Source organism: Pongo abelii, chromosome 6 (genome assembly GCF_028885655.2).
Source record: "Pongo abelii isolate AG06213 chromosome 6, NHGRI_mPonAbe1-v2.0_pri, whole genome shotgun sequence".
Lineage (NCBI taxonomy): Eukaryota > Metazoa > Chordata > Mammalia > Primates > Hominidae > Pongo > Pongo abelii.
In genome coordinates this window covers 129,833,943-129,857,562 of record NC_071991.2, presented here as the reverse complement: position 1 = coordinate 129,857,562, position 23,620 = coordinate 129,833,943, and the positions used below count along the sequence as shown (strand labels likewise).

The window sequence follows — 23,620 nt, the reverse complement described above, 5'->3', positions numbered from 1 at the left end:
ATGGGTGACACTGGCTGATGCATGACTGGCTGCGAGCTAAGAACATCCCACTTCTTCCCTTGACCATGAAAGGAGAGCAAGGAGCTCATTTGGGTGAAGACTACTGAATGTGGCTTTGCCTGCTGGGGCCAGGCCAGAGCAGCTAGAGAGGCTACAGGGAGTGTAGGTTAGAGTGGCAGGCAGGGATACAGTGAGCCTCCTCTCCTGATGAAAATGTCAGCTGGGCAAGCCTCAGGCCACATGCACGAGAAAGGGATTCCTGGAGAGGTGACTATCCCCAGCCTGTGGTGACCCCCAAGCCCCTTTTCTGTGGCCCCAATGTCCACTCAGGTCTTGGGGCAGCAGAAGTGACAGCAAGTCTCCCTTTGCTACAGCTTAGCAACTTCCCATGGTGTCCCCCCATTTCTGTGCACTCAGAGGCCAGTGGGTCCCCTTTGAAGACCAGGAGCCAGTACCCCTGGACAGACCCTGGATAGAGTGTTCCTCATGGGCTGGGTAGGAGACAGTGGGCACATAGGTGCCAGGCTGTGCCATTTTGCAGAGCAGGTCTTGACACCAACTCCAGCTGGGGCATCTGACTCCAAATTCCTGGCTGGCCTGTTTCTTTAAGTGAGATGCTGGAAAAAAGTTTAGGATTCTATCCTCCACAAGCCAAGATCCTATTGAGAGTGCTGTGTTTTTAAAGCCTCGCTGCCACACTTGGAGTAAAGAAAGCCATTGCCTAGCGACTCCCCCGCCCCAAGGCACAGTGCCTGGAATCTCAAGGCGATCTCCACGTGGTAATAGAGAGTTTCACATGGGGCTGCCTGGGCCTCGGCTGGAGCTCCTGCTCGACTCTACTGGGAACGGCAGACTTGGCCAGGGAGAGGTGGTTTTGTACCCTGAGGGAACACCCTCCAGGCCAAGGACAAGGAGGCCTGGGGGAGGGAAAGGAAGGAGGGCGTGGAAACCATCTATAAACGCCTCAGAGGTCCAGCTGGGACCTGATCTCTGAATGGAGAGGCTCACAGGCTCAGCCTCCTGCAGAGGCTTCTTCCAGGCTGGGTCCAAAGGCTCTGTCCGTGGTAATCACTTCTCCTCAGCCCTTTTTAATAAACTAGGAAGTAAGGATGAAGGGAGCCCTGTGTAGCTGAGCTTGGTGCTGGATTTCCCTGGGACCGGGCTGGTTGCCTGGTGGCACCAAGACTCTACGTCAGTTCCTGGCCCTCCATCACTCCCTGTTCCCCATCTTTTATACTTTTCTCCAGCCCTCCCACCAGTCATCAGTTTCACAGTTCCCATCTCTCAGAAGAGAAGCAGAGGCAGAGGGAAGCACACTGGAAGGAGGGCTCCCATGGCCCCTGCTGGACTGCTGCTTTCTGGACTAAGGCTGTGTTGTGGCTGAGCTGACCCCACAAGGCCCCACCCACACTGAGACTGCCCAAAGCCAGCAGTGACCTTCTCTTGGGAAGACAGTTGCTTTGACTTGACTTTTCCCCCTAGTGGTAGTGACGGGTTTTGCTGTGTCAACCCTACCCTCTGGCTCTTTCCTTTGATGAATGTGACACTCATTTCTGAGATAGGCAGCAACAAGGGGCGGGGGGACAGTGAAGGCCAGGACGGATGGAGCTGCAGTGAGGTGGCCAAGTACATGGGGTCAGTTGTCTGTCATGGGCCCCAGACTGTAGCGAGCTGCATGATTGGGCCCTAGATGGGTGTAAATAGAATTCTCCAGGGAAAGATGTAAAATAATTCATGGCTCCCACTTCTAGAAACCAAGAGTTTAAAGTAAAAAAAATACAGATGTGAAAAAATACTGACCTTACTGAAGATGCTATTTTGAATGCATGGATTACAAATTGGAGTAGAAATCTACAAATAGCATGTGTCCATTTTGTTTGCATGGATCAATGAGTGTTTGAAGTTTCTTAGATGAAATGGAAATGAGGCCTCTTGCTGCTCCCCAACTCCCTCACTGCCCTCAGCTGCACACACACTTACCTCCCTGGGCCCCAAACTTGGAAATGGCCATTGAGCAGGAAGATTTCTGTTAGCTTGGCTGTCTCCTCTCTCTCTGGGCTTAGCCACTTGCAATCTGGCTTTGGAAACAAGGGAGGGGGCTGCTGACATCTAAAGAGAACTCTTCCTAGGGCCAGAGCCTGATGTACCACAAAGAACAGAGACCTGGAGCCCCCCAGCATTAGATTTGAATCCCAGGTCTGAGATGCAGTGAGCTTGCTGTGTTTCTGCCTGTGAGTTAGGGTGAGGTTAACTGTTGTCACACATAAATCCACAGTTTCAGTATTATCACAGTAAAGGTTTCTTTCTTGTCTGATGTTCCTGGTTGGTACACGAATCTTTCATCTTGAGGCTCCACCATCCTATAGGGCCTCAGGGTCCTCTTTATCCAGCTGGGTGGTGAAATAAACTGTAGAGAAGACACAGTTATTTCTTCCCTGCTTTGGCGTGGAAAAGTCACCATGACCTTGCTATTCACACAGTCACACCTGGATACCATGTGGAAATGGAGAGGCTGGGAAGTGTCATCCATCGCTGGTGGCCACCTCTCACTGACTTCATACCAGCAGCCTCACGCATAGGGAAGCGCATGTTATTTGTGAAAAGTTAGTTTCCTGTTCCCAATCCACCTGCACAATTGAGATGAAATGACCTGTTGTACAGTGTTGTAGGAAGTTCTGGGTTTCTAATAGAGGCTGGGAAAGGGAGGATCTGCAGAGCTTGCCAGTGGGACAGCTAAAGGGGCCTCTAGAAGACCCTCAGCCCCTGGAGAGCAGGGACACTGGTTTTGTTTGTTTTTTGTTTGTTTATTTTTTTGAGATAGAGTCTTGCTCTGTCACCCAGGTTGGAGTGCAGTGGCACAATCTAGGCTCACCACTGCAACGTCTGCCTCCTGAGTTCAAGTGATTCTCCTGCCTCAGCCTCCCAAGTAGCTGGGACTGCAGGCATGTGCCACCATGCCCAGCTAATTTTTTTTTTTTTTAGTAGGGACAGGGTTTCACTATATTGGCTAGGCTGGTCTCAAACTCCTGACCTCAAGTGATCTGCCTGCCTCGGCCTCCCAAAGTGCTGGGATTACAGGCATGAATCACCGCTCCTCGCAGGGACACTGTTTTTTGCTCTGGAATGTATCTATCCTTTGCACCCAGCCCAGAACTCCTCATGTGGTATGTGCTCCATCAATAGTCGTTGGCTGAATACAGGAGTGCATGCTGACTTCTAGCAACTGGCATCTCCTGCATTGTGGCTGTTTTCTGTTGTTGTCTGTTTTCCGTGCTGCAATTTTATTTTCAGGCTCAGCTTCTTCTATTCAACCAGGTCCATACTGATTTCCTTTGCTGCATAGGACAGTGGTTATCAAAGTCCAATTTGCTAACACAAGACAACTTTTTATGATATTCCAGCTGGTGGACCGGTTGGTCTCCATGTAAATCATATACGAAAGATGTAGTTTCTCTGATGCATTTGAACTAATGTCCTAATAAAAATAAAAAAAAGAGCTTTACCTTTAAATAAAAATAAATAAATAAATAAATAAAAGGACAAAATTGAGTATTTTAAGTATTTATAAGCCCTGGTTTAGAACAGGGTACAACCACTTTTTCAGGTTGGTCCCTGTTTGAATTGACTGGCTCAAAGATTTACTTGAAGCACCAAGATTTACTTTGTACTTTAGCCGTACATGATACCCACTGCCATCTCATATACTCTGCTATGGAGCATTCATTCATTCATTCATTCATTCATTCACGTGTTTCGAAACATCTATTATACACCTACTGTGTTTCAGGCTCCGAGCTTGGAACTGGAGAAAAGAGGGGCAATATATAATCCTTGTCCTCGAGGAGCTTATATTTTTAGACTAGGAGACAGCATCAATGGACAAATATAACAGAGTTTGTAAAATGTGAGACTCTGGTGGCACTGGTTCCTGCACTAATATATAGTAGGGGCATCTTAGACCAGTGGCTTGATCAGAGAAGGTTTCATTTGAACAATGAGTCTAACTCAGGGCACGGAGGCCTGAATTGGTGAAGACTTCCCAAGAGCTCTGCTGGTGCAGCTCCTAAGGCAAATATTCAGCAGATAGGGAAGTGTGTTTTATTCTGAAAGTTGCTACATACACATGCACACACATTTGAACATCACCTGGGATTATGCCTCGCTATCTGTAAAACCATAGTTTATCTCTGTGGGCAGTGGAAGGCACAGATCTGTTTGGCTTGCTCACTTGATCCCATGGAATAATAGTCTATTAGAGAGGTTGTGGTGGGAGACACTGTACTCTTTGGGATTTTTCTGTGTATGGGTTAGGATTCTTACATCAGCAAGTTCCAGAAAACTGAACCCAAACTGGCTTCTGCAAAAGGGGAAAATTTTTTTTTGACTCACGTAACTGGAAAGTACAGGCATAGAGCTGGCTTCAGTGGACACAATTGAGACATTTATAGGATGTCACCAGGACTGGGACCCAGTACTCTCTATCCTTTGGCTTAGTTCTGCTCTTTTCAGTACTTTGGCTTCATTCTTCCAGGCTCCTGTCCCCTGCTCCCACCCCTGTGATTACAAGATGGTACCAGCGGTTCTTAGGCCCTTGCCTCTCCAAGGATACATCTGGTGGAAGAGCTAGAACTTTCTCCCCCAGTATCCCTATCCAAAGCCTGTTGCTTGTCAGAGACCTGATTTAACCAGTTTCTCATTCCTGAGCCAATCGCTATGCCCTCCCCACCCCTGTTCTGTGCTGAGTGGCTCAGGCTTTGAACCAGAGGTGGAGTCAATTCCAGCAGAAGTGTTTGGGCAAAGGCACAGATGCCCAGAAGATAAATGAATGACAGCAAAAACAACAGGTATGCACCGTCTCTGAAAGTGTGTTTCAAATTTTTTTGACCATGGCTATATTAGCTGGGCTTCTTCAAAGAAAACAGAACCAAGAGGATATGTGTGTGTGTGTGTGTGTGTGTGTGTGTGTGCGCGCGCGCGTGCGCACAGAGACAGAGAGATTGATTTCAGGAATTGGCTCACACAATTTTGGAGGCACCAAGTTCAAAACCTGTAGGGTAGCCTGTAGATGGGAGACTTAGAGAACAGCCAATGTTGTACCCAAGTCCAAAGGCCATCTGCTGGTGGAGTTCCCTCTTGCTCAGAGGAGGCCAGTCTTTTGTTCTATTCATGACCTTCAACTGATTGGATGAGGCCCACCCACACTATAGAGGGCAGTCTGCTTTACTCAAAGTCCACTGATTTAAGTGTTAATCTTATCCCAAGACACCCTCCCAGAAATTTCCAGAATAATGTTTGACCAACTATCTGGGCACCGTGGCCCAGCCAAGTTGACAAATTAACCATCCCAGGGACCCAGTTACATCACACATATTTACATCACACTCAATATGTAGTTTGCTATATAGTGGGTAAAACAAAAGTCTCACCAGCCAGGCGCGGTGGCTCATGCCTGTAATCCCAGCACTTTGGGAGGCCGAGGCGGGTAGATCATGAGGTCAGGAGATCGAGACCATCCTGGCTAACATGGTGAAACTCCGTCTCTACTAAAAATACAAAAAATTAGCCGAGCATGGTGGCGGGCACCTGTAGTCCCAGCTACTCGGGAGGCTGAGGCAGGAGAATGGCGTGAACCTGGGAGGCAGAGCTTGCAGTGAGCTGAGATCATGCCACTGCACTCTAGCCTGGGCGATAGAGTGAGACTCCATCTCAAAAAAAAAAAAAAAAAAAAAAGTCTCACCAAACAGTGCTTATCTTTTCTATGTGACATACTAGTATTTTCCCTTCTATTTTACTTCATTAAGAAGAGTACCTGGCCACGTGTGGTGGCTCATGCCCATAATCCCAGCACTTTGGGAGGCCGAGGCAAGCAGATCACTTGAGGTCAGGACTTCAAGACCAGCCTGACCCAACATGTTGAAACCCCATCTCTACTAAAAGTACAAAAATTAGCCAGGCATGGTGGTGGGCACCTGTAATCCCAGCTACTTGGGAGGCTGAGGCAGGAGAATCACTTGAAACCCTGGGAGGTGGAAGTTGCAATGAGCCTAGATTGTGCCACTGCACTCTAGCCTGGGTGACAGAGGGTGACTCCATCTCAAAAACAAAAACAAAAAAACAAAAACAAAAACAAAAAACACCTGTGACTCACCTATTTCATGGTGTGTTGTGATGTGAATTTTGAAATGCCATCCTAGGGCACATTTTCTGAGAATCCTATTACCCCATAGCAAAAGGTCTGAGGACCAGAACTCTGTCCAAGGGGCCAGGGAATATATTGTGAATAACTGAATAAGGCCTGAAGAACTCAGCTCTCCAATGCCCAACATGACTGTATGTGACCTCAGCCAAGACCTGTACCTGTTCATGCCTCGGTTTTCTTATCTTTAAAGAGGGCATACTTATAAATACCTCATCTACCTAACAGGGTTGTCATGAACAAGAAATTCAGAACAAGGTAATATCCATGAAAACACTTTTTAAACTCTAAAGTAATTTCACAGGGTAATTGCTATTTTAAACAACTCTGTAATAACTTTCCTCTCTACCACTCAGGAATCTGAGAGGATGGTGCTATTTCATGAAAATTAGTTTCAGTTCTTTGAAACTTGCTGCCTAAAACAAAGACAGCCCCAATTTCTTTAATCAAAATGATGATCAGCTTCTATAAATGAGTCCCATCTCCCCCGAGACTACTCAAAATTAAAATCTGATTTCAAAGAAGGGAAAACTGTAGCATGTTTGGGTTGGGTTTGGGGGTCTTTCAGTTCTCCTGCCTTCTTACCCACTCTATGTAGTTTGATGAATCCTTCGGGGCAATTGTGAAGGTTATTTGGTCCCGTTACTTGCCTTTAAGAATCAGAGTTAGGCTGAATGTAATTTCTAATACTTGGTTTTGAAACTAGCTAAATGGTGACTTGAGAGCAAAATGGTGGGTAGGCTCTGAAATTGGGGTGGGGTTTTCCTAGGTTGGGGTTACCGCTTACAAAAATTGACATCCTGGAAGGGAAACCCCCCTGGAAACTCTTGCTTTGCCAGATTGGAGCAGCCTTAGACAGCTCAGGGAGACAGGGGTCTGGTGGCTCTGCATATCTGTGGATCCCAAGCTGGATGGGGTGTCACCTCTGTGGTGGTTCCTCGTGGGGTCTTTGGTGAGGCAAGCTGGAGCTCACATCCTTATTTTCCCCTTTTCTCTTCCATTTCTCTCTTATTTGTTTTCGAATCAGTCCCTTTCTTGGTGTGTAAAATGAAAGGCTGGTTATTCCCAGTACACCTTATTGTTTCTGTGGGCCCCCCTCCTCTCTGGGTATAGTAATCTCACCGTCCCCAGATGAGGGTGCTAAGTGTTTGAGATGCATAACTGTGTTTCCTTTCAGTGCCTAATAGAAGATGCAGAATGAGCCATGGCACCTTTCTGCTTAGTAAATTCGTAATTATAGGATTCTTCGTCTCACCTCTTACAGACTAGAGAGCTGTTGATTGGCCATGGGTCCATGTGTGTGGACAGTAAGGCAGGTCGTGGGGTAGGCACACTTTCCCCAGCATATGGCACGTTGTGATACAGAGACTGTGCAAAGTTCCCTCCTCAGAAAAGTTGGTGGCTGAGCCCTAACCTGCACCTGCCTGTCTGGAAGGGGGATTATCAGCCCTGCTGGAATTTGGTTATTGGCAGAGATGTTTTGAGAGCCCTGTTGGCCAGCAGAGCATATGATGCCCAAAGAGCAGTCTCTTTCAGACAAAGGCTGGAAGCAGCTTCTGGAATGAGTTCACATAAAGTCAGAAGAGAGGCCTGGGTGGTGGAAAGAGCATGGGATGGACAGTGTGAGACCCAATCTTACGCTGTCTTCAACTCAATGTGTGACCTCTTGCAATTTCATCTGACCTCTTGGATTTCAACTTCCTTGTCTCTAAAATCAGGGATTGGGAATCACTAAACTGGATTATCTTTTTCAGATCAAAAACTTATAGATTCTTCTTTGATATTTGAATTTGCACAAGCAATTCAGGATGAACCATCTTGACTCTTCATCACTCATCTTGAGATGTACCACCAGGTACCATCTCATTATCATAATCCTAATCTTTCTAATCCTATTTTAATCTTGCTAACGATAACAATGACAGCAACTATCATTTCCTAAGCACTTAACTGTGCTGGGGCAAGGCTCTGTGCAGCTGCTGCTTACGGTCATTAATACTTCCAGAGGTAAACCACAGAACTCACCTGATCGGTGTTATCTACCAGCTTAGCCCCTGAAGGTCAGAGAGGACTCTGTTTTTCTCCTAATACTGGTAGGTGATATCCCAGGATTTCTGTTTGGGGCTTACATGAGTTAACAAGGGCTTCTAAGTGCTCTATCTTCTGGGCTCTGGAATTGTGCATTTGTAGAAAAGTATGGATTTTGCAGTGATTGAAACCTGGACTTCAAACCCAGTTCTGCTACATCTTAACCAGTGTCCTTGCAGAGCTAAAGTTTCCTCACCTGAAATAGTAATAAGACAATTCTGATCCCAGGGAACAGTGGTGAGGATTATGTGATCCAAGCTATGTGAAAGTATTTGCATGGGCTCTGGGGTGCAGTAAATGCTCCACAGATATTGATATTCCTCTATGTTTCCAGCCCCTCTTTCTGCCAGTCAAGAAACAGTTGTTGAGCCTCCTCTATATGTGCAGCTGTGAATGTGTTGACGAGCAAGACAGACCCAGCCCTGCCCTGTGGAGTTCACAGACTCTCAGCTCCAAACTCTCCTTCTGCAAAGGCTAAGGCTAAATGGAAAGGGAGAGGCTCCTCTCTGGGGGCCTTTGCTCTTTTCCTCTACAATTTCATTTCTGTCTTCAACACTGTGCATTTCAGTCTCAACTTCCCAGTGACATCCTGGCAAGGCTGAAGCTCTCTCTTTTCAGCCTCATCTTCCACCTGATTCATTCACGAACTATGTTCTCCAGATGTACTTTTCATTGTACACACCCTCATGTGATATGCCCATGCTTCTGCTATGTAGACCCCTCCCCTGGAAGGCCTTTCCCTTCGTGCTCTGCCTGTCTTCTCCAAGTTCACAGCTCAGCCCGAATTCCATGCCCTCCCCAAGGCCTCCTGCAGCCTGCTCCTTGCCTTCTCTCACCCCAAGTTAGAAGTCTTCCTCCTCCTAGGAACTTTCAAAGCACTCTCTTGTATGCCACGTGACTTTTCGTTGTGCACATCAGTTCAGGTTCTGGTGGTATCGGCCTGATTTGACTATGGGTTCTTTGAGGATCTGATCCTTGGGCCCCACAGCATCTTGCACATTTTGTGTGTGTTCTGAGCAAACATTTGCCACATGGGTGAATGAATGAAGGCCCTTGGCTTGCAGCACTGCTCTTGGTTGTGGTGTGTTCCACTAACCAGTATTCCTCCTCTGTTATTGACTGGAGAAGACCTGTGCTTTTCATTAGGATGCTGGCTGACAATGCAAAGTCTTTATGTGGTTTTCTTCCTCCTTCTCTTGGTTTCCATCTAACCTAGTGTTTGCTCCCTGCTGGGGAATTTTCCATTGCTTAGTGATCTACCTCTTCTCATTCTTCACTTTTGAGGTGTTTGGGGGTGAATGAGAAAAATTCCACAGAGCTGAGATGCCCCCAGATAGGATGATGGCAATTCCTGCCCTGAATTCTCCCAAACTGGAAGAAACATAAAGCTGTCCAATGGGAACACACGCAGGAAGCATCTTGAATAGAAAGAGAACTTCAGGATGGGAAGTGATCTTGTTCCTCAGGGAGTTTTGTATTTATTTGTTTATTTATTTGCTTGACTGCTTCTTAAAGCATTTTTTTCTCTCCCTTTAATGAAAAACTCTCAGAGGAGGCCCTGCTAGGGGAGGAAGCCAAGATCTGCCTTGTTAAAATGACATTAGGGCTCAGGGTTGGGCAGTGAACCCAGAGGACCTGGTTGCAGCTGCAGTGTGAAGAGATTGAGGATGTGGGTTTTTAATTTGGCCTCTTCATTCAGCAGAGGAGGCACAGAGGAAAGTTTCTCCTGCAGCAGTAGGTACAGACACAGAGAACTGGAGGTAGTGGCTGTAATGGACAGCCCCCAAGAAGGGATCAACCTTAATTCTTCTGCTGCATGGGACAGGGACCATGGTACAGTTCCATCTGTGCAAGGCTGGAGTGAACTGAGATGGTTTAGCAGTTAAGATTGCAAACCTGTGCACATTTACACTACTCATATTTGGAGCTACCTCTACCACTTATAGCTGTGCAAGTTACATGACTTCCCTAAGCTTGCTTTCCTTAGCTATAAAATGTGGCTACAATAGGATGTACTTCGGAGGTCTACCAATCAGGGTCCCAGCAGGTAATAGACAGCACACACAAATTTGGTCCTTCGAGAAAAGGTTAATAAAGGGGCTATTCATAACAGTGTGGCTCTTTAAGGGGCAATGTAGTATGGGGGGATAGTAATAGTGAGGTCCCTGTTACCACCTGTACGGCCGGATGGGGTCCAGCAGGAGGTGGTTCACAGAGCCTGGAGATGGAGAAACTGTGTGCAGAGGCCTGTTGTGGGGAACACTGGACAAAGCTTGCAGCCTGTGCAGGCAGCCCCACCTCCTGCCCTTCCTCCCTCCCTCCCTCCTTCCCTCTTCTCCTCCAGCCAGTCTTTGCGGATGCTGCCTGCTGGTGGCACCTGACCTGGGTGACAGTGCTGGACAGTGTCTGACACAAATTCAGGCACTCAGTAGATAATGGCTGTTGATCATGATAATCATCATCATCACTGCTATTATTATCATGTCATTATCATCACCACCATTATCATTACTGATGTGTCCTCCTGGGGCCGCTGCCACCCGGCTCTGACTGTGTCACATGCCCATGGTAGGGGTTGATTCAGTCAGCCTCCAGCACCCCCCACCCCCCACTGCAGTTCTGCTCAGTGTGTGCAGAACATTTTGAAAGTCCAGGCAGACAAGCTGTGGGGTGAAATGAAGCCACTGGCATTGTTATCCAGCTCATAGTCTTCCCTTTCTCCAGTAGGGGAGACTGCATTGCTGAGTCCTGGCCCTCCGAGGGGACGACTGTGCCTGAGTGCTGCTGTGCCGCTGGGACCCGCCTCTGCCATGAAAGCCATGCCCTGGAACTGGACCTGCCTGCTGTCCCACCTCCTCATGGTGGGCATGGGCTCCTCCACTCTGCTCACTCGGCAGCCAGCCCCACTGTCCCAGAAGCAGCGGTCATTTGTCACATTCCGAGGGGAGCCCGCTGAGGGTTTCAATCACCTGGTGGTGGATGAGAGGACAGGACACATTTACTTGGGGGCTGTCAATCGGATTTACAAGCTCTCCAGTGACCTGAAGGTCTTGGTGACGCATGAGACAGGACCGGATGAGGACAACCCCAAGTGTTACCCACCCCGCATCGTCCAGACTTGCAACGAGCCCCTGACCACCACCAACAATGTCAACAAGATGCTTCTCATAGACTACAAGGAGAATAGGCTGATTGCCTGTGGGAGCCTGTACCAAGGCATCTGCAAGCTGCTGAGGCTGGAGGACCTCTTCAAGCTGGGGGAGCCTTATCATAAGAAGGAGCACTATCTGTCAGGTGTCAATGAGAGTGGCTCGGTCTTTGGAGTGATCGTCTCCTACAGCAACCTGGATGACAAGCTGTTCATTGCCACGGCAGTGGATGGGAAGCCCGAGTATTTTCCCACCATCTCCAGCCGGAAACTGACCAAGAACTCTGAGGCGGATGGCATGTTCGCGTACGTCTTCCATGATGAGTTCGTGGCCTCGATGATTAAGATCCCTTCGGACACCTTCACCATCATCCCTGACTTTGATATCTACTATGTCTATGGTTTTAGCAGTGGCAACTTTGTCTACTTTTTGACCCTCCAACCTGAGATGGTGTCTCCACCAGGCTCCACCACCAAGGAGCAGGTGTATACATCCAAGCTCGTGAGGCTTTGCAAGGAGGACACAGCCTTCAACTCCTATGTAGAGGTGCCCATTGGCTGTGAGCGCAGCGGGGTAGAGTACCGCCTGCTGCAGGCTGCCTACCTCTCCAAAGCGGGGGCCGTGCTTGGCAGGACCCTTGGAGTCCATCCAGATGATGACCTGCTCTTCACTGTCTTCTCCAAGGGCCAGAAGCGGAAAATGAAATCCCTGGATGAGTCGGCCCTGTGCATCTTCATCTTGAAGCAGATCAATGACCGCATTAAGGAGCGGCTGCAGTCTTGTTACCGGGGTGAGGGCACGCTGGACCTGGCCTGGCTCAAGGTGAAGGACATCCCCTGCAGCAGTGCGGTGAGTCCAGGGAGGGCTGCGGGCCGGGATGGTCGGGAGTGTAGGATGAGAACCCCAGCCTGTAGCCCCCTTGGGGTGTGTATCATCCGTCCCCTTTTGCAGATGAAGCGAGTATATCCCATCCCATCTCTGAGTCTCATTGGACCCAGAGTGTCACCAAATATTCTGCAACTATGACATTGAATGTATAAGAGTCAGAGTGGGAGCTGAAACATAAATTCCCATCAGAGTACTTTTCTCTGCCCCATATTGGCTCACTGGTTATGATGGGGAGTGCTGGAAATAGGTAGGAATTGTGTCAAATGGATGTCGTAGGGACCGGGCATGGCTGGAGTCTAGATCACAGTGTGCTGTAGTGCAAGACATGTACATGCCCTTTGTACTCACCAAGCCTGCAAATAACTTTCCTGGGAGCTTAGAATAAAACCATACAGTAGAGGGAGAGGAGAATGTGAGGAGTCATCCTACATTTGGGATAGATATGGAATTTCAGGAGATGTGTGTTTTTAGCCCTTTGTATGTCTTTAGGAAATGCTAAAATGAGAGCACAGTCAGGTAAGAGTGCAGTGAACACATAAAGAAGGCAAAGCTAACTTAGAAAAGGGATGGGAAGGGACAAATCGTGTTTATTGAGCATCTTCTGTGTGCACAGTGCCTTAGAAGAGACATGTGAGAAAGTCAGGAAGCAGCCCGAGTGCAGCATGGGATGATGGGAGAGCTGCAGGGAGCCAGAGGGAGAGCAGGAGAAGGGTTGGCTTAGGGGTCTTCGCATGGCTGGTGGGTATGACCTTGCTGGGTGACCCCAGGTGAAGCAGGGGACACAGACTCCTGCCTGTCGCAGCCTAGCTCACGTGTGCCCCACCATGAAAAGCATCCACCTTCTTGTGGCTTGACTCTGTTCCTCTTCACAATGGTCCTGTTTTTTCACAATCATTCTTTGGGTAACTTGGAAGGCTCAGCTATCAGCATCTTCTGTGTTCTTGTCCGTTTCCTTTTATAACTCTGCATTTTAAAGATTATGAACCTAGTTTGAGAACATCAGTTCTGTAATTTTAATTTGGGGAGAAGAAGAAAGGAAAATGTATCCATCGGACAGAAGTACACATCCATACTGATGTGATTCCTGACTGCTTAAACTTTGGTGGAGTTCCATATTAGGAAATGTATTTTGGTTGTTTAAAAAAGTGTAAATTTCCTTTCATAAAGTATAACTATGTGCCAGGCAGAGCTCAGTGGGGACTGGCACCCTCCCCAGACAGAGTGTGGAGAGGCCATCACTCTGGTCTTTGGGATTTGGGTTGGAGATAGGGAAGAGGGAGGAGAAAGATGGTGCCCTGGCATTAGGCTTAAGCTGTTTTCCACTGTCAAGTCTTCCACGCACTAGGCCGGCTGAAACTAAGAGATGTCATCTCTTCTTGGAGGTCTTGAAAAGCCAGGAGTTCCCTAATGTCACAAAGGAAATAGGAGAGGTGCTATGGACCAAGCAGGGCAGCAAAAAGTTGACAAATCAGAGCCAGACCAGAGAATGGAGGGGACTCCACTGTATCTATTGAGCCTTCCTAGCAGGTGACTTAACCTTTGGGAATGCCTTCTGGAGACCTTTGTTTGGGGCAGTAGTGGAGCCACTTAAAAGAGTCCATGAGACAGGGCTATGAGCTTGCAGGGGTATGGACTGCACCCAGATGAAGGCAGCTAATGACAGAGGCTGTGCTGGACATGTCTATTAGACACTCAAACACGGATCTGTGGTGAGATGTATTAGAATGTTGGTGTTGAGAAGGCCTTTCGAGAGCCTTGGCCTAAAACTTCATTTTGCATTGAGCACCTTAAGACTCAGCAAGGTGAATGAATTGCCCAAGGTCACACATCTTAGGAGTGAGTAACAGAGCCAGCAATTGAAGAGAATCCCCCTTGCCTACAGGACACCCACACATGCATACATGTAATAAATTCCCCATGAACATGCACACATATGCAGGCCCATGTTAGAAGATGGCAAGTTTATACTGTGCACTTTCTAAACAACAACAAGTTCTTCTGAGACCAGAGGGGTTGGCAATCTCTGACAATTTCCTGTAGAAAACTTGCTTAAAACCCTGACTTTTTGGGCGATGCTCTTGGGAGAAAAGTCAGCTGCAGGGGTCCGTCTGGCTGCCCGTGGGCAAGTGTTCATGCTGCCCTTGCTTCCTGCCACAATACAAAAAGCCAAGTTCATCATGGAAGTCTGCAGAGCTGCAGGTCCTAACACCGTGTGGTAGCCTTGGAGAAAACAGAGGGAAAACAGCTTTGCAAGACAGGTTAATGCCGGGACGGAGAGTAATGGAGCCAGATAACAAGCTTTTGATTTTTCTTTTGGCTTTAATTAGCCCTTTCAAGTTACAGGCAAGTTCACGGCCGAGAATAGAAAGGAGGAGGCCAGAAACTCTGCACAGGGCTGGGGCTGTCTCTCCAGCCAGTCTGAAAAAGGCCAGGCTGGCGTTTAATGCACAGTATCAGTTTCCTTTGATTTGGCAGATACCCGAGTTCCTTTGCTCCCGCCCTCCTGTTACGGTTCATTTGGAGTCGGCTCAGACCACACATGTTTCATGTGACATCGGCCAGGCCAGGCTCTGTGTTGCCCCGATGGCACCATTTGCAAACCCACCTCTTCCTCGACCCATTTACAAGGCTGTTGGATTGGTTTTCTTGTTCCTTTCCTGCCTAGAGGTGGAGGATGAACAAGACAAACTCTGGAGTTCTCTCTTGTCATAGAGTCTGACACTCCCTTGAGCCCTGTGAAGTGAGAACTCAGTCCCAGATGACCTCTGTCCTGTGGTGTTTCTGTTGTAGGAAGATGGCAGAGGGCAGGGCAAGGCCCAGGAGGTTGGCTTTTAGGACTTGTGTTTTGTAGTGTAAGGGGTCCCCTGTGGGTTTTATCATAGTTACAACTCTAAAAGCTTGAAGAAGGGATTTGAGTAGCAATGAATGTCAACTGTGCTCCAGGCTGTACCAGCTCTCTAAATTAGAATGCTCCTCCCATGGGGCTCTTCAGGCTTTTCTAGCCCTTTCCACATCCTGAGACCCACATTCTTCCCCCTGAACTCATGCCTCCAGAACTCAGAGCAGGGATCTGCAAAACTCCTGGGCCACTTGCCTCCTTCACAAGGTCCCAGCACCTGCTTTGGCTGTGTTCATTTGGGGGATAGGAAGCAATGGGAAGAAGAACCCCTACTACAAGGCCCCTGGTACCAGGGAGCATCCACAGAGCACTGGGCAGGCCAGAGCCTGAGGACCGGGCAGAGGGAAAAGTCTTGGGCCGTGGGGGTGGAACCTGCTGACGTGCAGCCCCCAGAGAGCTCGACGGTACCTCAACTTCAGGTGAATCAGGGAAGGCCGGCTGTGCTCCCATTGGAGATGAGGGCTGGTTGGCCAGGAGTGGCCTCCTCATGGGAATGTGTTGCTGTGAACATAAACGGGCCTGTTGCAAATGCACATCCCTGAGTGGGCACTGGGTGTGGAGGCTGGGGAAGCAGCTGGGGCTTTCTGGTTTTGGTGGAGGATGGGAGAAGCAGCTTCTGCCTTCACCCTCTAAGCCATGCTTTACCCCTGTCCTGGCTTTCTCCAGCCTGGGTGGAGAGAGGTCTCCCGGAACAAGTGGGTTAGTATCTGAAAGTAACTCTAAGGATCTCATGAGGACATGGGTATGAGGGGGGTCCTAGAGGGCCTGTCAGGGCCCCAATTTGCCTTGGGACTCAGGGGACTAGAGGTCAAGCTGAGACTGATTTGCTAATGAGCACTCATGTGGAGAATGGCAGTGATTTCATTTCTCAGTTTCTGTGGCTTATCCCTGGTGCATCTCTATCCCCAGCCCCTTTTGAAGGCTGCCATCCAGGCTCCCTGAGGCCCCCTGTCTGCAGAGCATGTGACAGACAGTAAGGCTGAGGAGCCCACACCTGTGGCCTCTGTCATGTGCCAGGACCTTATGCAGGAGAAGGTGAACGCTCTCTGTCCTTCTCTGGGGGGGACCTGACACTCCTGACTTGGAGTGGGCAGCTGGCTGGAGAAGATGCTGGGTTTGACCAAGCACCTGGCATCCCAGAATTCCCCAGGCATAGGGTTATCTATACCTTCTCTCCTTTCTTCAGCCTCCTGGGGCAACCTCATCCAACACTAACGAACTAGCACCTCTAAATAAACTAATGAATGGCGAAACATATATGGAGCCCTAGGAAAGGGCTTGGCAATGCACTCGCTCCTGGTGGATACCAAGCATCGTGGAATGGCATCTGTCTCCAGGAGCCCACACAGTGGAAGAGAGAGATGCACACCAGCAGGTCATTATGACCCGGGTGATGGGAACAATGGCTGTGGTCATGGGAGTGACTGTCATTCACTCCACTTCAATCTTCCCTGACTTTGGAACCGACTGAGCCGTGGGTATGGGAGTCAGACAGTCTCGGCCATAGTACTGATTAGGCGGTGTGGAGAAAGGTGGCATGCAGGAGGTGCAGAAATCAGCTTCTCAATCTCCCTGTCAAGCCTTGACCTGAGTGTCCCTCAACTAGAAAATTTGGGTCCGTGGAGCAGAAACTATTATCCAGCATCACCAACTCACATCTGTCAAACCCCAGTAGTGGGAGCAGAGGGCAGAGGCCTCCCGGCTGTCTGGAAATAACACACTGGAGTTTGCATGGTCCCTGATGGTTAACAAGGTCTTTCTCACACCTTTTCTTCTCCCGACAGTACTGTAGGATAATGGAAGGGCAGGCATCCTCTGCAGCTGAGGAAATGGAGGAACAGAAAACTCAAGTGTTTCACTCAAGGTCATCTAATTAGTAAACTGAAAGCTGTTCTGTATCCGAGTCCTCAGCTTGGTGCTCTTCCCGTGGTGTTTCACAAGAGTGTGCTAGCGGTGTCTGGGGTGGGCAGTTCTTGGTGCAGGGACTGCCTGATATTGTAGGGCATTTGTGATCTGGGGCCCTAGAATGCTGAGCACCAGTGGAAGTTCCCAGCCACTACAAGACTAGAAAACCTCTCACATTTCCAGAAGCCTCTCGTTGAGAACCATTGCTAGACCCAGCTCCCACCTGACTCTGGAGTTTACCCACCAGCCCTGTGTAGTCCCACAAGGGCCACACAGGCACAGGAGATGGAGCTGTTTCTTTTTAACCCAAACCTCCCCTTCCTGCCCTACTGTGTGCATGACTGGGTGGCGATGGAGGTCCCCTTCCATGTGCTGTTCCTTTGACTCACTGGTTTCCTAGGCATGGCAGTCCTGAGCAGGAGACAGGGTCACCCCCTTGGACTTGGGCTGGCCTCACGTCCCAGTCTGGATGGTTACTCAGGTTGGTCTGGCGCCTGAGATCCTGAAACTCCACGAAAGTGAGCATCCGGAATGGCCAGGCAGGCATCCCAGGCTCTGGGGCCTGGCTTCTGCAGGTCTTCTTGGGGTGTTTTCTTTTCCCTGTCAGCAGGAAGCACAGGGCTCAGACTCGATGGGGTTGTATCCTGTTGTTTATGGCATTAGACGAGGCTTGCTCTTTCTGCTCAGCTCTTGTCCTCTCTAGACCGGGAACTCCTCCTCTTCCCCGCACCATCCCTCCTCTCTCATCTCCACTACACTTGCCACACACACCGTGGCCCATGCTACACTCACGTCCCAATAAATGCACACATCAAAAATCTAACACATTAGTCTGAGTGCCCACCTCTCATGGCCCATGACCCTGTACGCCAGATTTCTTATTTAGCACTGGGTGCCTGATATATCACAGCCCCAATCTTTATGGAATCAAGTCTTCCCGCTCTCTCTTGGAGATGGCTCCTGTCTCAAGTATTTAGGTGAAAGGCCCACCCACTTCCCTCTTTTTGGCCAGCAGGGTTTGCAGTGAAAGTCCCATCCCAGACTAGTGTGCATGGTGCTTTGTGTGACAGGTGGCTGAGCCCTGGGTGATATGTTGGGTTTGGCAGGAGCAAAGTTGAGGCTGGCTTCCTAGGCTGGATGTACTCTCCCAGGATGCCCACCCTGGAGGCCATCGGGTCAGCAGGGAGTGAGGCGGGACCCAGGAGTCACACAGGCTGAATTTTAATGCAGACTGCTGCCAGGAGAGCTTAGCACAAAGTTAGGTTTGAGGATGTGTGCTCTCACAATACTGAGACATGGACTGCATGTCATGAGCCCGAGCACAGTGGCGTACACACCCATAGCACACCCACGTGCACACACCCATTCTCTCTGTCCTTGATGTCTGTCCTCCTCATTGCTGTCTGTTGCTTTCTCTGCTTCTCTCCTCTTGCTCACTCACTCACACTCTTGGTGCACGGTCCTCTCTTAGCCTTTCTCTGTTTCCCTGTTTCTGTGACTTGTTCTCCCTCACCCCACACACTCTGCTCAGCAGCAAGTACAATGAGATTTCTCTCTCTCACACACACATGCCTCATGCAGTGTGAGATAGCCCTGCCAAAATGGGAAGCCAGACCTCTTGTTCAATGGGCATGTAGACCAGCCCTACTTAACAATCCAGATCTGGACTTCTGGGCCTTCCCTTCAATTCCTTTCGTCCTCACAGGGTGGTGTCTTGGCCGGGTTACTGGTCTGGGAGTCAGGATCTTTGGGTCTCAGCCAGTCCCAGCTTGTGAGATGTCACTGGGCAAGCAGTTTCCCTTTTGCTTTGAATCACACATCTTATCTTCAAGAAGGAGATGATAAAAAAGTATCCTTTTAATAAAGAATACGGAAGCTCATAAGGAAAGAGAAATATACAGATGTTAATAATGATAGACACACAGCCCCTTATATTCATAGGATACTCAAACATCTTCATAGCATTATCCTGTGTCTCCTCCTTTAGTTATAATAACCACCCAAGGGGACAGAAAGGGGCATAATAATATTGCAGTGATTTCATGCTTAGATTTTTTTTTTCTTCACCAATACCTGCTTTTGAGAGATTTGGGCTGTGCTTAATGCAGGTGTGATGTTTGGTATCTCAGACCCTAGGATGTACTCCAGTTGCCTTTATTATCATTATTTCCCCTTCCCCTTCCCCTCCCCCTCCTTCTTCTTCTCCTTCTCCTTCTCCTTCTTCTTCTTCTTTTGAGACAGTGTTTCACTCTTGTTGCCCAGGCTGGAGTGCAATGACGCGATCTTGGCTCACTGCAACCCATGCTTCCCAGGTTCAAGTGATTCTCCTGCCTCAGCCTCCCGAGTAGCTGGGATTACAGGCATGCGCCACCATGACCAGCTAATTTTTGTATTTTTAGTAGAGACAGGGTTTCATCATGCTGGCCAAGCTGGTTTCAAACTCCTGACAGGTGATCCACCCACCTCGGCCTCCCTCCAATTGCCTTCCTTTCTATATAGCACAGGTTATGAATGATAAGAGAATGCATTTGGATGACAAGACACGTTTTGAGCCAGTGCTTGCTGCTGTTACCTTCACATGTCCCTTAGTTTTTGTAAGGTATAAGGGAAGGACTGCACATCACCACATCAGGCTTGTTTCTTTTATCAAGAAAGTCAGTGGAGAGAAGGAGAAAGAGACAACTGAGAGAGCTCTTCTCCATCTGGCCTCTCAATTTACATGTTTTCCCTAGTGTGTATGGCCCTATGGGCAGGAAACGGGGTCAGTGGGAGAGAAGCAGCCCACTCCCTTCCCTGGTCTCTGTGTCATTACCGTGTCTCTGTCAGTGTTCCAAAATATAATGGGATTCGTTCGGCTGATTTATCCCACATGCAGGCAACATTACCCAGACCCACACCCAGACCCGAGGAGCAGGAAAGGAAGATACATGGCCATGAGAGTGGGGCTAATAAAATTTATTTCCACTAATGAGGGAATGACCTACCCCATAACTCAGCCTGGGGAGCAGGGCCACTGCTTCCCAGCACCCACCAGAAAACACACAAATTTAATCATCATGGCATTTCTCACTTCAATGACAGCCCTTGTGGCTGCTGAGTCTGCCTGCCATAGACTCCAGGAGGGAGAGTGGGATTTGGGATTGATGGACTGGTGGCATGGGATTTATCTGCCCCTGACAGGTAGCCACTGGGGTTCTCTGGAGCTAAAGTACAAAAGGAGAGAGGTGGCACCCCAGTAGGTTTTGGTTGTTACCATTCGCAATGCTGAGAAACTTCCCTGGGATTTCCCATGGGTCTGGTGTTGGTTGCTAAACCAGCCCCCAGGGATAATGCCATCTGCAGAATTTCAATTCTCTTGGTAGGCTGGCCTAGAGCTCTGGCCTGTCCAGACTATTCCCAGGGCATGGCCCTGTCTGCTTCTCAGAGGGAGGAACATGAGGCTCTTGGCAGCTAAGCTAATGAGGAGAAGGTCATGGGTTCAACCCCTAGGATTCTGAGCTGAAGCTTGCCTTTGGCTACTATGCTCAGCAACCCCTAGAAGGGGTGCACTGCCAAAGCTTGCTATTGGTTACAGCCTGGCCTGCAGAATGTGTGCTTGGCTTAATGCCCTTCTCCAGGGAAAACTGCTCAATTTAGTGACATTAGTTCCCTATTAGAAGGATAGCTTGTTTTCATGATGAGTGAAAGACCACTTAGATATCTGGTGGGCTTGGGCCACAGATGATCCCAAAACACACATGGAAACTTCAAAATGAGTATTAAAAGAAGTGTTGCTTTTAGCAAATGGCTTTCATCATTCCATAGGTAGTTAAATGCATTCATTTAATTAGTATTTGCATCAAAATCCCCAGCCCCACCTCCTAAAACACAATGACTTTCTATCCTGTTTTCTGGTCTGCTGTCCTCCTTTTTGAGATGCCCAGAAGCAAAGCTCTTGGTTCTTGAGATCTGGGGCCATATGATAGTCCCCACTTATCCTTGGGAGATGCTTTCCAAGTCCCCCAGTGGATGCCTGAAACCGCAGATAGTCCCGAACCCCATATATACTGTGTTTTTTCCCATGCATACTGTCATGGTTTGGCTATGTCCCCATCCAGATCTCATCTTGAAGTCCCACATGTTGTGGGAGGGACCTGGTGGGAGGTGATTGAATCATGGGGGCAGGACTTGCCCATGCTGTTTTCGTGATAGTGAATAAGTCTTATGAGATCTGAGGATATAATAAGGGGGTGTTTCCCTGCACATGCTCTTTCTTTTTGCCTGCTGCCATCCATGTAAGACCTGTCTTGCTCCTCCTTGCCTTCTGTCATGATTGTGAGGCCTCCCCAGCCATGTGGAAATGTAAGTCCATCAAACTTTTTCTTCCAAGTCTCCGGTATGTCTTTATCAGCAAATGGACTAATACACATACATACCTATAATAAAGCTTAATTTATCAATTAGGCACAGTAAAAGATTAACAGTAATAATAATCATAAAACAGAACAGTTATAACAATATACTATAATAAAAGTTATGTGAACATTGTCTCCTCTGTCTCTCAAAAATCCCTTATTGTGCTCTAGTATTCTATTTTTGGGCAGTGGTTGATCTGAAGCTGCGGTAACTGAAACCATGGAAAATGAAGCCAAGGATCGGGGGAACTACTATAATTTGTTGGGTTGTTTTTCCAACCCCAATACACTTTTCTCTAAGCCCCTGCAATGATGTATTTGTCTAACTGGGTTGTTGTGACTGTGGCTTGCTGGCTCTCCCTCTCCTTCCTTACACATTCGTTTTCCCTACAATCTCATTGAAAAAGACACCAGAAAGAATCATTCTGAGATGAAGCATTAGTAACTGAGTGTATGAGCCCTCACTCCAGCACTGTTTCCATGGCCTGTGCCCACAACCAGGGTGCAGGGGTCAACTTTCACCTATTATAGGACTTCTCTGGCTTGCTTTCAAGAGACTTCAATCTCATAGGGCCAGCGTGGGTCCTGTGTCTGAAGGTACCATGTCTGAAGGCAGACCTTCTGGGGAGGGCTAGGAGTCATAAAAGAGAAAGTTTAGGCATTACAGTAAAGCAATCAGAGGATTGGATAGTCAGGTCTTTTTGATTTCTTCTTTGTTACAGAAATCATCACTCAAGCATATGGAAATATCTTATAGAATAATAGGCTTTCTGAGGAGCTAAACCTAAGCCTGCTAGAGACTCCTAGAGATATTTCTACCTCCCTGTGGACACTCTCCACTTACCTCTACCCCTGAGGAGGTAGTGTGGAGTAAACACAACATCATCTCAAGGGGTGGATGCATTTTGTGTATTTATGAACACCTTAGGGGTCAGCCGTCATATTTGAGATATGGTTCCCAATAAGTGGGTGATCATTATCTCCTTGTACTGCAGAGCTTTACAACTGGAGCCTGCATTTAGACATGAGCTATTACAGTTTATCTGATCAATATCTCCCTTTAAAAAGAAATCCCACATGTGTAATTCACTGATTCCCCATTTCCAGTGGAGGTGTGCTATGGTCAGCAACCAGGATATGTGTATGTGTGTGTGCGCACGTGTGTGTGTGTGTGTGTGTGTGCAAGTGTGCATAAGTGTAATTAATGGGAAGAAATTTAGGGCTGCTCAACATGAAGAATATAAAGACCTTTTCTTTTCTGTATCAATAGGCAGCTCATGGGCTTCCCTTCCCTTTTTCTTCTAATTTGAATTTCTTTTCAAAACGTCATTTCTCACTTTCCTTTGGGATGCACAGACCCAGGAAAGGAAGAAGCCCAGCTTAAGTGAGTGGTCAGGGGCCTCCTTGGGAGGGGAGAGTTGGTTGCTTCCAGTTTCTGGAGATGGCAGAGCACTCATCCCTGGTGCTGGGAAAGGGATTGGACGCATAATCTCTTCCCCAGCAGTCCCCTGCTTTCCTCTGATCCTGGAATAGATTGTCTTTGGGACCACCCTCTAACAACCCCAGAGGAAACCCCTGCTTAAGATCAGTTTTTTAGCCGGGTGTGGTGGCTCATGCCTATAATCTCAGCATTTTGGGAGGCCAAGGCGGGCGGATCACAAGGTCAGCAGTTCAAGACCAGCCTGGCCAACATAGTGAAACCCCGTCTCTACTAAAAATAAAAAAATTAGCTGGGTGTAGTGGCAGGTGCCTGTAATCCCAGCTACTCAACAGGCTGAGGCAGGAGAATTGCTTGAATCTGGTGGGTGGAGGTTGCAGTGAGCCAAGATTGTGCCACTGCACTCCACCCTGGTAAGAGAGCAGGACTCCATCTAAAAAAAAAAAAAATCAGGTTTTTTTGTTTTGTTTTGTTTTGTTTTTTCTGTCACCAGGAATTTGGGGTTTTGGTACCTATTTTCTCAGCAACTTGATAGGTAACTAGGGGAGGCACCTCACTCTCCAGGCCCCAGTGTCCCCTTCTGTAAAATGGGGCTGTTGGATTTTATGATCCTGAGTTATTTTCCGCATCTGAAATATGATGTGTGAAAGAGGGGCAGAATAC

General features: G+C 48.3%; 1 protein-coding gene across 2 annotated transcripts in view; it reads left to right on the top strand.

Annotated features, from left to right (window-relative positions):
- PLXNA4 (plexin A4) overlaps window positions 1–23,620 on the top strand; it is a 452,610-nt gene that overhangs the window by 55,744 nt on the left and 373,246 nt on the right. Inside the window, exon 2 of one of the 2 annotated variants that reach the window (XM_054559822.2) lies at window positions 11,012–12,282. In XM_054559822.2, the coding sequence (XP_054415797.1) occupies window positions 11,095–12,282 (1,188 nt within the window). In that variant the 5' untranslated portion in view covers window positions 11,012–11,094. Of the gene's footprint in view, window positions 1–11,008; window positions 12,283–23,620 lie in introns of both variants that reach the window. The other variant, XM_024249841.3, reaches the window with a different exon arrangement.